Raw genomic sequence first — 16662 nt, 5'->3', positions numbered from 1 at the left:
TAGACCCTTTCATAATTCAGGCAGTCAAGGAGGAAGTGGTGTTCACTCTTTGTTGTCATTTTCAGTATAAGTCTGTCTTCCGTACTAAGTGACTTCTAACTCTGAGTTTTTTCTCATTTTGCTAGTAATTTCGCACCATTTATGTGAAATAAGTTGTAAAACTTTCTTTCAGCAGTCTCTAACTATTTCCTGGAATCCTGCAGGCATTCGTACTGCAATTTCCTTCCCATCCACCATTTCAAAGAGCCTCTAAATACCTATTATACTAGATTTTCATGTAAATTGATTGGGCAGGCCTACATGTACACTGATGAGGAGAAAAACGTGAAGAGCCGATTCAACTTACTGTATTCACTGTAAATACACTCATAAAATCTACAAATATGTAGCTTTGGTGCAATAAAATATCCCAAAATAGGACCAGGCATGCATTCTCAAAGTACCAATATTTACACTGCTCTTGTTAAAGAGAAATGCCAGTAGTTGCAGTAAACACTGATTTCATGAGAAAGTCTGTAAACCAGGCTTAATTGTCAGTATATCATCGAGGATCTAGATCTGGTACAGTTACATAAACTGAACTTTGTGAAATCTTGAAATCTACGCTGAAAAATGTTCACACTGAAGATAACCAACACAGAAAGGCACACGTGGGACAGTGTATTATTATTGCTGGAATAAAGACCGACGGAAGTGACCGAATCCGCGCTTATTTTGCTTATTTCTCAGCAATTACACAATTTCTTCCAAAATCCTTTGGCACATATTTTTTATTCATACAAACAGACACTTGGGTGGTCATTATATAAGATTCTGTTAAAAGTCATTTTGAGATCGTTACCAATACTGGAATTTATCTTTAATCAAACAGTGTTTATATTCGTAGACTATCACTGTGTTTGTCACTGCCCTAATAGGAAACAAGGAACCAAGGCCAAGCCTAGCAAACCTGGTTACATAATACCCTGTGGTCATCTGATAGCAAAGCAAAGGCCTGGCCGGACTCTTCCATTATTCAATGTCACAGGGGGGAAATAAGAAAACAGAGTTTGGTATAATGGTATGGTGTAATAAATGAGGAAGGTAAATGAACAACTACTTATTGTAGAAATATAATGTCCAATGCGAATTCGTCCACTTGCTAACTCGTCCACTATCATTTGGTCTACCATCAGTTCATCCTATATCCACAGCCACATGGTCTAATTGCCATTTCGTCCACTCACCATTTTGTCTAATAACTAGTCAGTCCAATAGCCATGTAGTCCATATACCATTCATTAGACTTAATGTTCATGGGGTAAAATAAATGAAAATAAAACAAATATTAGACCAACTGGTACATGAGACAATACGGTCATAGACAAATTGATTAGATGGAGTGGTGATTGGACCAAATGGTTGTTAGATGAAATGTTCATGGACGGAATGGCATTTATACACTAAATGAAGGTAGACAATGTGGTGAGTGGACTAGTTGGCAGTGGACAAATTGGCAATTTACCACGTATATCATTATACAAGCTAGAATGATGACCCCCAATCATACCAAGCAATGCCATGCCTATAAAATGAATGAGCAGTAGGCTATAAAATAAAAGTTAATGAACTATTCATCAGGGGCACTGCATTGATTCTGTTTCCAGAATTTCACATAACAATACAAACCAAGCAACAGAGTGTATTTTGGGATCATGGGCTGGTAAGGATTAGATACAAAAGGTAGTGTAAAAGAGTGCTGTATGACTCAATACTTGATGGTAAAGCTTCATTCAATCTGACCAGTGGTCATTTGTCTCCTTACTTTATAAACCACACAATTCCTGACCTTCACACATGGTTGGTTATGGATAGTGGGCAACAGATTAGTGGCCAACTGACCACTATAGTAAATGGTGTGAGAAGAATTTTTAAACTGACCACTAGCTAATAAAAGCCAAGACTGACCATTCAGAAACAGATAACAGAAGAAATAAGTTTCAGTTTACGATTAATGATCAAAAAAACAATTTTCAAGCAACTTCAACAGGGAAGTTACTTTACCTGCAACAAAGGAAAGTGACTTTCATCATCAACAAAACATAATTATGATGAGGACTGAGGTAATGCTTTTATCACTGAGAACAAGTGATCAAAATATTGGCATCTATATATAGGGAGTTCTCTATACATTGACTTCTTTTGTTACTATTGAGTTAGACTTATTTAGTTTAAGCTCAGGAGAGCAAAAGGTGTAGTGAAAAAAGTAAAAAATCAATAACCTCTGCTTTACCCTCGTATTTTACTAGGTCCTCAGAGAGGGCATCAAGCCATAGGTTCTCTGGTTGCTGACACACAAGCATCTTCGCTTTCATTGCAGCCCATCCCTCACTACACCATTTTGTCTAATATCTCCTCCGCCCTCATAAGCTCTGAAGACAAAAAGCAAGCACTTGAAAGGATTCCTCTGTAATGAGGCACTACTGGAGGTGAGGGCTTTCGGCTTTGTTCAGGGATTCAAGGGCAAGATCTATGCTTGGTCTTCATTGAGAAACCTTCATCCTCAAAAGAAAAAGATAACAAAAGATGTAATCCACAATAGGTATTGTATAAGATGAAAAACCCATACAAAACGTAACCTTTAGGCCTATTTTTAGACTCGTAATTAAAATTTCTGTTTGTATTCAATTAATTTGTTTTTTCCAGAATCGCCTTCTTAAGTCATGCATCTTTTTTTTAGCATTTCTTGCTTGAAAAGCACAAGTTAGGAATAAAAGTTAAAGTACATAAATTCAAAAGATGCCCTTTCAATGACTGACAAACAAATAATTAGACCTAGGCCCATAACCATGGCTTGATCAAACAATATGTTACTAGGGTAAAAAAGAATTGATAAAATGCAATTCTACATTATGTATCATTAACTACCGATTTTGAGAGACAGAAATGGTAGGAACTATATAGCAAACCAACAAATCTTAACTTGATAAACTAGTAGAATGGTTAAAATTATATCTATCTAGGCCTATACATACAATGGGCAAAGAAGAAATGATCTGATGATACAAAGCAATTGAGAATAATGGTAAGAATAAATAAAGATTTCAAAGTAAAAAAAAAGGGGGAGATGCATTGTCGAAAGCCAGCTATATAAAACTGTAGCTGCAAAAAGACAAATTTAGCACTTCTAACCTTATTGCTATCACTGACAGGCATACAAACAAGAAAACTACACTAAGATTGGTTAGTATTAGGGTTTAACCAGGGATACAAATTCCCTTGTGTAACCATGGGGATACTAACACAGACAATGTAACATTATAATAACTCCTAAAATAACATGTACATTTCTTTTTACAATAAAATCATTAAACAAAATGAAAACATGAAATCTAAAAACAAACACTCAACACAAACAAATGTGATTCAAATTATGTGACAGAAAATGAAATGAAAACTTGAAATCCACAAATAATAACACTGAACACAAACAAATATTTTCCATATTCTGGAACAGAAAGTGAAATGAAAACACATAAACGTCTACATGTATGTACATGCACTCCAAAAAACAAAAATAACAAATATTTTTTTCAAATCGTAGAGGAATGTCGGATCCACGTAATCAGACTCACAAGCTACTACTACTAGGGATGATTGAGCATGAATATTCATGGTAGTGACTCAGTCTCAGTCAGAAGATCTAAAATTAGCCTAGATGTTGAGGTAATCTCGTTCACAGAATCATTTTCCTCTAGAGCTTAGGCTCCAGCACAGACGCTCAGCATGATACAGTCATAGAGTTTGGCATCACTTGATTCTTGAACATGTATTTTGTTCCAAGAAATGAAATAAGGCTAAAGCTAGCCTTCTATGCCCTACATAATTTCTCATTCATTATTAGACCATTCTGGAATTGACAGTGTGCATAATATTAAATTTGAAGGTAATCAAACATTAAGCTAATTAGGCTTCATCACAGATGATTGCACAATCTAATCCTCAAACAAGCAAATGCAATTTGCTACATACCTGTACCTGTAACAAAAAGATTTTATCATGAAAGACTTACCTTCTAACATCATGCCCATATGAAGACACTTCTGAAAACGGCAGTACTGGCATCGATTCCTCTGTGCCTTTGTTACTTCACATTGTCCATTGCCTACACATGTGTATACACGTTTGTTCTGAACTGTCCTCTTAAAGAACCCTTTGCACCCTTCGCAAGTGATTATGCCATAGTGGAGTCCTGTGGCTTTGTCGCAGCATATGCTGCAGAGCATCAATGACTCATCTTCGTCTGAATTGCTTTCTTCACTATGACCTTGACTGTCCAGTCCCGAGGACTTGAGGGATGCAGCATCCCCCTCGGATTGAGTTCGTAACTTTGGGTCACTGTTTGCCTCTCGCAAGAGATGCTGGGTTTGGAATGGAAGGTGTGGCGGAAAAGGGAAGTGGGTTGGCGTTGTCGAGGTGGGGATTCCCGGACCTGCCGAGAAAGGAGAGAAGAGGAAAGTACCCGCTGTCATCGGTGACGGCAAGAAGCCACTAGATACCGGCGTCGGAAGAGACGTCAGAGGAGACATCCTTGGGGTTGTACCCGGAGAGGACAGAGCAGAAAACGGACTGAGGGTTGACATGGGTGACTCTACCCTGGCAATATGAGGTCCATGAGGGCTTTTCAAGAAAAAACTGTCCTGGGTCCTTGGGGGCATCTGTGGCTGGTTTGGGACGAGGCTTGGGACGACCAGAAGAGGTGGGGGTGGCATCATGTGATGCGGAAACTTTCCCATGTCAAAGTGACTTGGGTGGATATGTATGTCCATGTCTGCAGAAGACCTGCGACTGTTGTTCTGGCTCTGAGAATCCTGTCGTGAGTCTGTCTCTTCTGCAGAAGGTGAAAGAGCTTCAAGGTCAGTGCATCTGCTGCTGTTATTATTGTTGTGAAACGTTCCTCTCCATCTCTTGGAGGGTGGGAGCTTCAAGACCGAAAGATCCTCTTCGTTGTTGTTGCTGACATCACTAAGGGGTGAAAGTTTATCCGGAGTTAAGGGTACCTCAGAAATATCCACCATCCTGGCTCAACCTGTGAATAACACAAGAAAACAGGCAAATCGTTAGAAATCTGAATTTCTAACATTATTTTTCAGTATAGACACTATCAATGCCTACTTTCATTTCGATGCCTGAAAAAAAGACATAAAGACAGCTACAATAAAGCTATCATTTTTCACAATTTATTTTGAAATGTATTTTCAGAACAGATGAACCCTGAAAATAAGGCCTTAAGTAAATAGCCAACACTCCTCAACTACAATCACTTTAACAAACTAAGTAAACGATTCAGTCCCAGAAGGTTGGAGGAGGGGGTCAACTTAAGAAACATAAGGGCCTATGTTTAAGAAAATTTCCAAAAAGTACTTATTGCTGGTTGGAAATTTGCATTCTTATTTTCGTCCACATGAAATTTGACAAGCCCCCCCCCCCAAAAAAAAGGGTGCTGTCATTTGTGAATGAACAACATATTATATGCATGCTGTAACTTTCAAGGGGGGGGGGCACTTCTGTAAGAACAGCATAGTTACATTAAAAATATTGAAAATGACTCTCAAAAGAGGGGGAGGGGGCGCAAAGGCCAGATGTGCCCCCCATGAACACATATATATATATTTTACAGGGGTTTCACATATTTATTAAGGTTAAGCATGTTTATGCATTAATTTGAAGAGAGCATCCTCCTTAAAGAAAACAAATACATGTAAGTAATATAGTTGACTATAGTATAGTTGACTGCCCCCATAATTTCCAGCATTTAGGCCTACAACTGAAGTTTGAACTTCAGGATAACACAAATCAAAGTTGACAATTATTCTAATCCTGCTAAAAAAAAAATAAAAGAAAAACTAAATGGGATCACATGCCTGACAGATTTAGAGGTATTTATCCCAGAATATCAGTTTCTCATCAAGAAGAAAATAAGAAACTATCGCATATATTTTTTCTTTCAACATCATCATGTGAATAAATCATGATAAACAGAGCATGAACAAAGACCAAAATCATTGCTCTCAAAGTAATCTTAAAAATAAATCGGAAAGAAAATATTTTTCCCACGAACAATACCTGTAATTTACCCATCTAAAGGACAAGTTATCTTCTATATTTGACAGTCGATAAGGTACCCAATCCAACCCATAAAACCCCTAGCTCAATAACCATATATCACTATATTAATTTCTCACTCTAAATACGGTGACCACAATCATTAGAAGCACAATATCACACAGTTACAAAGTCCATTCGCCGTGACTTTCCAAAACAGGAAAAATAAATTGCTCCAGTTTCGTTTTCTTCTATTTTCAAAAACCTTTGTCATTGCTCGCCTCTCAATGTAGTTCAAAAGGGGATAGACGTATATGCAGCTGATGCTTATTCTTTAAATAACTTTAGCATCATGCATGGAAAGATATTCTTATATTTTCTTTCTCTCTTTTCTTTCTATTTTGCGTGACCCGACAACCTAGATTGTTCTTGTGTTATAAATCGAAAACACGGCGTGTACAGTACATGCCGATGCGACCAGCCCCTACCCCTGTCCCCCAATAATGGCGGTCAAGTTCGCGGCAATGTCAATGAACTGGATTCGCACCCGATCTGCACTCCCCCGTCTGCGAATCCCCCTGATTCTGTCATCTCAGAAGCCAAGAATGTCCGTCCATATTCTAACAATACGAGATGGTTTGCAAATGAACACAATGTGGTTTGGATTTGCTATCACGATCCAGCCAAATGTTCTTGTTCTGTCGCTGGTCATATCTGTTCCTATGCGCCATGATCAGTGCGAAACTATGAACACAAAGTTCCCAAAACGACTGCAAAAATATAGGAAACAGGTGTGTGTATATTTAGCTTTCAAACAATGTAATTTGCTATCGATAAGTAGTACGGTAATCGGGCCAAAAATAAGTATTAAAGAGTCGCTTAAACTTGCAAACGGCTTATTTTTCAAGGCAATGAATAATTATGGATACATGCATGTTTGCTTAAACTTTCAGTTATTCCTCAAACCAATCAATGTTTACAATGACAGAACAATTGAAAAATTCAATCAACGCTATTAAGATTTTATCAAGAAAAAGAGAAAATATATATCTTTAATGATTCATATCTCTATTGTATGATGACCACGATATTTTTAGCAACTTACTAGAGGGAGTTGTAGAATCTCAGAATGAATTAAATTGAACTTGAATTTTTAAAGGAAGCAAAAGTGATTTTGGCTTCTGTAAAGAGTGGAAGGTCTGCAACGGAAAAGCTTACAAAACAAGAGTTCACCATGAGCCATTGACCTACTGAACAGCTACAACATCCGACGATGATTTTTCGTTGTATTTCGGCGGGGTTTTGCGCTTTAGAGCGTGCAACATTACCTTAAACGGAACGAAAAAAGATATCTTGCAAATCTTTTTTTTTCTACAATGAAAAAAATATTTAAATTGGGATCGAGATTCGAGAACAAATAATAATAAAAAAAGGTTAACAACGTTGCTGCATATCTCGGAACATGAGGGAATAAAGAGGGTAACATCCCCCTCCCCCTCGAAAATCTGTTCCTGCAGTAAAATCCGATAAAATCAGTTCCAAGAAAAGGACTTGTTCAATCTCAGTTGTTTCATTCTTACAAATTATTTGTAATCAATTAGGCCTCTCGCTGTGTCAGTTGGGGACTTTGGATGCCTTTTTAATCCTTACAGCCGTTTTACGCTCTCAATAGGCCTACACTTTGTTTAAAAGTCATCATTATTTCACACAAAGTAAAAACCCTGTTTAAGATTTTACACAACGTTGTTTACTATGAACCTATACAGTATTTGTTTCACCGTTAAAACAATCATGTTTAAATTATTGAAGATTATATATTGAAAATTAAACTTTGCTGCTTAAGATTTAAACACTTGTTTAAACAATTACTGTAAGGTATAGTAAACATCGTTGAATAAATTTGTTACTGTGTACAAAAAGAAAAGAAAGGCGTCTCAATTATCAAGAGGAAACCATTCAATTTGAGCTTGATTTTCGCGAGCTTACATAAAATTAATATCACGCTGTTTTTTTAAATTCATTTAAAACATCGTATATCATAATCTCATGAAAATTTCGATATTGAATAATTTAGAAGGGCTATAGGGTCCATTATCAATCTAACTAAATAATTGTTGCCACGATGTTTATTTTATTTCCTTTCTTTAGTCAGGCAGTGTATATCTCGGCATTCAAAGCCTTCTTATATCAACACTCCCCGTTATAAGCTTCTGCTATCTCGACAGACCAATTGGCAGCCGAGACAGCTACCAAGCGTATAGACCTCCTGCATCGTAAGATAATGCACATTTTAACTAATTCTCAAACAAAATATGAATAATGGGTCTATTCTCTGCTTCAAACGTTGCCTGAAACGTCCCCCGGTCTACTCAAAATCAAGAGAGAGATCCGTGTTGACCGTGTATACTCTCTTGTCCATCTCCGCCCCTATTAAAAAATCAGAGGTGAAGTCATTACTATAATTTCAAACTGTAAACTATACTGAAAACCTCCAAAATAATATATCGATTCAAAATAATGTAAGACATATGGAGGTGCCGTGGCCGAGTGGTCTAAGGCGCCTGGCTATACATGGAAAGTCTTAAGTTCGATCCCCGGCCGAAGCATTTATGACCGAGAGCAAGGCATTTAATCTACGATGCTCTTTTATCCTGCTTTGAAATAAATGGAAATGCTATATGCATTATTGGTAACTAAGTGTGCACTTGTTTAAAAAAAAAGTAAGACAAGCGAGCCCCACGCCCCCCCAATACATTACATAGTTATCAAAATCTGTGTTTATATACCCGTTACGGGCATGACTAGTATCACAGCGCGTTAAAGATGATTAACTAATTCGGCTTACTTTAATCTCAGCAAGAATTGACACGATCCCCCTTCATTTTGTACTATAATAATTACCACCATGATACTGGCGAGTGATAAACTGTGCATGGTATGCGAGGGAGGTAATTTTAAAAGCATCACGCATTTCTAAAACTTTTTTTCCAGAGAAGAAACATTAAATGATTATACATATTAAATTGCGTAGAAGCCTTTTCACTTGATATTATTGGAAATTAGATTTTTATCTCGTCAGTGTAAGTCATTACACATTCAATATCCGTCATAAATCCGTGCACATTTTATTCACACCCGCCACGCAAAGCCGCCTCGTCTTCCGCCAAACTCTACGGCTTCGGAAGGGTAGTTTTGTAGTCTTCGCACGCCGCGAAGTTCTTAGAGCCGAGATGTTTGGGAGTGACCCGCCTATTTCAATTTCGATATATCTTGGCAAAAAATCAACCAAAACACATTGCACAACCAAAATGTAGCAGTAACAAAATTACCTCCCACACTTAATGATTTGCCATTTCTATATTCCCCAAGAGCGAGGCCCAACTCGACTTAACAATATTTTCATAAAATAAAAAAACAAGACAAACTTAATAACAACATCGGTATAAACAAACGACTGTAAAAAACATAAATTTATCAAACTGGTTAAATGAAACGTATTTTGTTATATTTTCGTGATTATAGATTAATAATTCATACAAATGGACAATGTCAATGATAGGCCTGCGATTTTCTTTCAGAGATGTATAGAAACTTCGCAAACTACATAAATTGTAAACATAAACACCAATCATCATTGTTATGACATCTACCATATTGCACTACTTTTTAAAAGTAGCTTTAGTGTTTGACTTTGAACACTAATGGCAAATTGGCGTTTCTGGCAAAGTACAAATAGGGTTTTGTTTCTGAAGTGAACACATCACATAAATTGCAAGATATAAAAACCAAAAATTTGTCAGTATTTACATCCACACCAATATCGCCTTTAAATTCTAAAAATCTACTTTAAAATACCGATCAAATCACGTTACCTGTTGTGCTAAACTAAGCAGATCAAAATGTATCAAAATTCAGGTTTAACACCAAACTATCATCGTCAGATGATAACACGGAAATCATCCACCTCCACCAAAATATGAAAAATTATACGGCAAGAGTGATAGATGTCCTATCTACCAAATGTCCAAGATCTTTTGGTAGCTTTTTAGATATCAGCTTGCTGCAAAAAGGCCCAGATTTGTTGGAAGAATTCCGAAAAAGAAAATTGGATTAAAAGAAAATCAGTCAACCCGACTCAATGTCAAGTCCACGTAAACGAACGCACTCTCGTGAAGATAGGAAGAAAAGTCTATATGCGATCTCATGGGCAAAGTGACCACTCACAAACAAAAGCGTTTCTCCACTGTTGTGCATGCCGAACAAACTGACCAGTACGAAATATTGAATGGAGCAGGCGATCGCGAGCAAACAGCTATTACGTCATCACATTTTCGGCGCTAAGCTTTTGAGTTTGAGCGACCTTGAAAATGAGACAGGCTGACCATTAACGAGCAGTTCTTCTATTTTCACATGCATCCGGTACATTTACATATTGAGATCTGTTCAGAAGTGCAGGATCATGCTTCCTCCATTTATATCGTACCCGACATCAATGAATTTCAGGAGAAATTACTTGTGAAACAGTCAAATAGGCCTATTCTCTGAATAACATTTAGATGAAAACCCGAAAGCCCAGGATTCCATTCACGCCATCAGTTGACGGAACAGTCGCCGCGAGGTCCGGCCGACCTTGGACTCGCTTCTCGAGCGACGCCAGCTGAACACTGGGCGACCGTGGAAGGTGGATGGCGCTCTGCCACTTCTCCGAGCTGTACAGCAGCTGAACGAGACCAATTATATTGTAAGCAGAAAGATGACCAACTAAATTAAAATCCAAATTTATAAAATTACTGACGGTACATGACAATTAATGGATGCTTGGTGTCAGTGTTAAAAAAAAATTTAGAGCAAGAATAATTCGCCCTAAATATATCACACTGTAAAATTCCGTTGACACAAAATTACTGTTCTAAATCTAATGATTTTGAGCAAAATAAATTACCTGTCGGTTGAGCCTATGTATCCTTTTCTCTTCAGATAATGCACTGTGATCGCACGTTCTACCACCAAAACAAATGAAATATATTTCCAATATTAAGAAAGCAAAATCCAAGGACGCAGTTGGGAGGATATCGCGGCTGCTCGGCGTAGCGTTCAATGCCAAAATGCTCGCGCTCAGCTCTGGCGTAGCTGACGGTACAGAGCGACGATGCTTTGAGATTTCGTATGAGCCGAGCAGACACGTAACACGGACTGGATGATGATAGACTAGCTGGCTTTAGTCGAGTTCAAGTTTCCTCGGTCGCGCGGTCATTACACCGCCTGCACTCTCTGTTCACTGTGCCGTGCAAACATTCACCAGCACAGAGGGGGAGAGAGTAGAGGAAAGAGAAAAGGGAAAATACAGTCTGAGCAATGAAACCCTCTATATCCTCATTTCGCTCAGTCTGTTTGCGTGTATCCAGCACACGTGTGTTAATCATACGACGGGGGTAGATCCTTGTCTGTTTTGGGAATCAGTTATTACACAGGCTGGGGAGAAGATGGAGCACAGCATCGTGAATATGGGGGGAGGGGGAAATCATCAGATGGAGTTGGAAAGATGGAGAGAGATAGGGAAACGATAGGGGCGGGTTGTAATGTGGCCACCCCAGCTAGCCCCCCCCCATCTTAAAAATAAACCAAAACAAACAAATAAATAAACATAAAACACATCATAATTTGATGTTACCCAAAGGTCATAAAAACAATAAAATGAATGTTTACGAAAACATGTTTGTAACGTCGTTTAGAAATAGGCCTACCATGTTTTAAATGTAGTATCAAACAGTATCAAAATGTATTAATGTCTTCCTTAAAACAATCACAATGTATTTTTAAACATCCGAAAGTGAAGGACGATCTTATGAAACAAAAAAAATCTAACTAAACATTAGCATTAGGTCTATATGGCCTAATAATACTTTGATGGATAACATAAGTAAAAAAAATCCCCCCCCCCGCAGAACAAAATGATAACACATGCAGCCCGGTATCTATTATGTCCACACCAGAGAAGTATTGAAACAACACCAGTTTGGAATCAAACCAATGCCGTTTAAGGTTAAATTGGTGGTGTAAACACCTGGTGTTGGACCAAAACTAAACTGGTGTGGACAACTATAAACTAGATTCCGGGCTAGTGGTAAATCAACACCGGATTTTTTGCAGTGTGTGCTAGCTGGGGTAGGGTGCAAGGTGAACGAGGGGGGGGGGGGAGAGAACATAAAGGGGAGGCGAAATAAACTTACAGCAGGAGGAAGAGAGGAAAATAGAAGAAGGTGGGGGGGGGGGGCGAAAATAGGATATTGAGCATGAGAATAACTAGGCTATGAATACAGTCCTTGTTATGTATGCCCTGTCGAACGCAAAGTGCACGAGCTAATCACAATTCATAAGCTGGTACGAGAGAGGAGGAGGAAATTTCGACTGATGTTTGACTGTCTACCCAACCCACGTGATCAAGTTGAATGACCAACAGAATTTGGCACTGACCTTTCAGCGAAAACCTCCCCAGCTCCAATTTAATCAGAACAAAAATCATACTTCGCCTGAATGCAAGGCTAGTATCTGGGTCAAGCAATATTAATAATTCGTCTTGTTTTTAAAAAATCGTTCTGTTCTTTCCCTTTTCGATGTACACGGAAACGGTATAATTTTAGCTCTTTCGATGAAACAACAAGCTCTGTTTATAGATGCTGTTTCCCTTCAATACAATGAACCCTGTACGTCATAACCCTGTCTTCTATTCTTGATTCAAAACGTCGCTATAATGTCACAAAAAATGATTTTATTTTTCATCTCGTTTTCAGCCTTTGGCACTCCCGCTTTCCTAGTCTGCATACCCATGCAGTTAATTGATTGATATACATAAATAAGTAATGCTGTCACATTTTTTAACTTACATACGTTTTCATGTGATATGAAGTAACATGACTTTAAAATGAAAGAAATTGTATTTTTGTGTGGCAAATGCCAGACTCATAAGACTTATAATACTACACGCATTTTATTGTATCACCATATTTTTGCAACGTATTCAACACATGAAGACTAATAAAGAAAACCTGGATTGAATCTTATACAGATATATGCCATTCAAAAACAAAATTGCAGGTATACAAAATATTTTCACTTCCCAAGATCATTGCATGGCAAACGTGTAAGTGCAAAAATACAACTGGTATAGACCTATACATTCTACATTACAAATAAGGATTTCGGCTACGCATGGCAAACCAGTCGATCAACTCCGGATTTATGATTTATTGATAAATCTTGAAATGATTGAAATTTAGATTGAAATCTAAATCCAGAGGTGGAATGTAAATGACAGTCGTTCATTTATTTTCAGTCCATATAGAGTTGATTTGAAGCCCCAAACGGGTCTGCCAACATGGAGATACATGGCGTAGATTATAGGCCTACCAAAATTACAAATGAGTAATTTTAGTTACAATGTTCACAAATATTTTTTAGAATATAAAAATTCAATATTACAATGAGTGTAGGAATTTCAACCAAAATACAAAGAAATCAAGAAGAAAACAGCATAATTCCTACCAGGTACTCAAATGTTTTTTTTTAATTGGGTTTAGCATTTTATTTCATAATCTTAGTTATAGGTTTCCTATCTGCATTGTTGTACCTGTTTTTTTTTCTCCTTTCTCTCAAAATGTCATATTAAAACATTTATCTGTTTATTATTAAATTCTTGTATCAATAAGCTAAAAAAATGGCTCGCTCGCTTCGTTTGCATTTTTTTGTTTTAGAAACTTTTGCTCCTTCGGCTATATCCGGCCCCATATAAATGTTGGGATGATCACGCAACTGCCTATACATGTATCAACAGTCGAATTGCAGCCATAATAGGTATAGGAGAACAACAGGTTATCGCGTGCTTTATTCATTATTTAACATAATAGTGATGGTTGTCTGGGCGTAGTGACGTAATCCATGACGTAGCTGTGGTCACATGAGTGAAATGCAATGATTCGTCTTTAACACTGATTGTGGAATTTTCATCGCATTTACATACAGGATATTGGCATGCACACACTCGGAGAGATTCATTTGCGGGAGCACCTCTGGTTTGATGGCATCAAACAACTTAGAATGTGGTAAGCAACAATTAAAGCAACAAAACATCAATAACCATACAAACGTCCAGTTAAACAGCGGGAGGGAATGGGTGGACGAGATAATGGCACTCATTTCGAATGATGAAATTCACAATGGAATGAGAAATATGGAAGATGGATAAGGGGGGGGGGTTGAAATAGCCTATATCACCTATTGATACAGCTTAAATGAGTTTCCGCCGAAATTGAATCAATAGCACCCCCCTTTATTTATTTATTTTACACTTTATGGTGCTGACATTTCAATTTGTTGAAATAATGCATTCATAATATTCATTAAGTTATCAACATCAAAATCATTTTCCTATAGAATGGGTGAGCTCAAATAAATGATGTAATATTTATACAGCATAAATGAGGCTCCATCGACATTGCACGATAGCACCAATCCCATATGCTTTTTTTTAATTTTGCCTCCCCTCCCCCAGTTTGCAGTACTGCCATCCGAATTAAGCATTCACATAAATTATCGTAGTAGTTTGGTGGGATTTTTAAGAGGGAAAGCAAACAACATTGATGAGTATTACCAATGTAAAAACAAGAATAAAGAAAGCAACCATTGCCAGTTATTTATTAAACAAAAAGAGCATTACAATTCTGATAAATTTCTCGAAATTCGAGTTTTAAATCTCAAATCGGCTAAGTATAAAAGGAAATTCGTAAAAAATTGTCATGTTGAAATCGATTAATATTTTTTTCAATGAAACCTTTCTGACCATTTTATACAGCCCCCATCGCCAAAATTAGGACAGCCTCCTATGTATCTTGTCTTATTGATATTTTTTTAAAGAAGATTCATATTAAATATTAATAGCCTATAAGCATGCTTATTTAAATTTGATTTTTTTTGTGTGTGTGTATACAAAGAAACACAGCTTCATTTAAGCTCAAGTCCACCCCAGAAAAATGTTGATTTGAATAAATAGATGAAATTAAAGTAGCATAATGCTGAAAATTTCATCAAAATCGGATGTAAAATGAGAAAGTTGTGGCATTTTAAAATTTCGTTTATTTTTCACAAAACAGTGATATGCACATGCAAATGAGTCATTCGATGATGTCCATCATTCACTATTTCTTTTGTTTTTGTTGTTTGAATGATACAATATTTCATTTTTTTTTACAGATTTGACATTCAGGGCCGACTTCGCTGAACCATATAGATTCAACAATGCTAATTCCACATGTTCAGGGAGGAATTAATTATTGTTTCACTTGACAATGAGGAGGAAATTAGAATATTTCATATAATAAAATACAAAAGAAATAGTCTCCTCATTTACATGCCAACCAGGATGTGCATATAACAGTTTTGTGACATTAGGTGGAACTTTAAAATGTCATAACTTTCTTATTTTACATGCGATTTGATAAAATTTTCAGTGTTATGCTCGTTAGATTTTTGTATTTTTATTGAAATCAACTTTTTGTTGGGGTTCTCTTGTCCTTTAAATTGCTCTGTAATGGGCCCTCACAATTCACTTTCTTTCATTTTCCACATGTTTTTGAACGAATATGAACCATGATTTATGGTCATTTAATTGTCTAATTTTATTTTTACTTGTATTTACAGCGACGCATTGCCTTAGAAATCGGCAGGACCAGATATCTTTGGAATTGTGGTAAGTTTTTATTTTTGTTTAATATTTTTTTACCCTCATCATACGTTAAAAAAATGGGTTGATTCACCTTTGTCGGGCATGTAGGCCCATTCTAACTTTTGTAAAATTCTAAAGGGCCAATGGGTAACCACACAGGGCCTTGGTAGAAAAGTAGGTACTCATTGTTTCATTTTTTGTGCAGATACCCACTTTCCTCACAAACGACCCACCATCGATCATCACTGATTATTTCTATTTTGTTCCAAACTGACATGCCATGTCTGCAATGCCTCATTTTAATACAAAGAAGTTAAGGCAACAACATCTAACATATAATGAGAATAGTTATACACTGGCTGTAATGAGATGGAAGGCGGGGGGGGGGGGGAGATAGAGAGAAAAGGGGTGGGTGGTGAATGCATGGTGAGGGAGAGAAAGGGGATTAGAAAAAAATCTCTTTCAGAGCCCTGAAATAAGACTAACAAGGCACCTGCCCCCTAAAAACTGGGCCATTAACCGTGACCTGACCCATTTGTCAAGTTCAGTGCCTCGGACCAAGTCCCCGTCTCCGGTTTCCCTCTCCAAGGCTTTGCTGCATATACACTCACATTGCACACTCATCACATTAGCCTTACAATAAGACACTCTGGAATAATATCAATACACTTCCAGGGGAAACGCCAGCAAGTTTCCATTGACTTCAATTGACGGAGAAGAAATAGGGCGTCTTGGCGAAAACAAGGAAAAAGGGGTGCATCATTGTTTAAAAGGAAAAGTTCTAGTATAATAAAAAAGTATAAAAAAGCTTTTTTTTTCGAAATCGAGTGATTTTAATGCATCATATGCCTATATTAAAC

At 37.2% G+C, this 16662-nt stretch overlaps 1 protein-coding gene and 1 long non-coding RNA gene across 6 annotated transcripts in view; one reads left to right on the top strand and one right to left on the bottom strand.

Moving 5' to 3' along the window:
* LOC121428672 (nuclear hormone receptor family member nhr-91-like) overlaps positions 1–11345 on the bottom strand; it is a 47858-nt gene extending 36513 nt beyond the window's left edge. For 3 of the 5 annotated variants that reach the window (XM_041625464.1, XM_041625467.1, XM_041625468.1), the window contains exons 1-2: positions 9957–10331; positions 4052–5068 (exon numbers count right to left, since the gene is read on the bottom strand). In XM_041625464.1, coding sequence (XP_041481398.1) covers positions 4052–5057 — 1006 coding nt within the window. In that variant the 5' untranslated portion in view covers positions 5058–5068; positions 9957–10331. Of the gene's footprint in view, positions 1–4051; positions 5069–6224; positions 6326–9956; positions 10332–11026 lie in introns of those variants that run through there. The other 2 variants (XM_041625465.1, XM_041625466.1) reach the window with 2 other exon arrangements.
* Positions 10737–15861, top strand: LOC121428673. The gene is made up of 3 exons (XR_005971819.1): positions 10737–10825; positions 14104–14183; positions 15778–15861. It is a non-coding gene; the product is annotated as an uncharacterized LOC121428673 (long non-coding RNA).
* Positions 15862–16662: the final 801 nt, after the last annotated feature.

Source organism: Lytechinus variegatus, chromosome 15 (assembly GCF_018143015.1).
Source record: "Lytechinus variegatus isolate NC3 chromosome 15, Lvar_3.0, whole genome shotgun sequence".
Taxonomy (NCBI): domain Eukaryota; kingdom Metazoa; phylum Echinodermata; class Echinoidea; order Temnopleuroida; family Toxopneustidae; genus Lytechinus; species Lytechinus variegatus.
The sequence above is the reverse complement of the archived record's forward strand: the minus strand, read 5'-3'. Positions and strand labels throughout refer to the sequence as shown.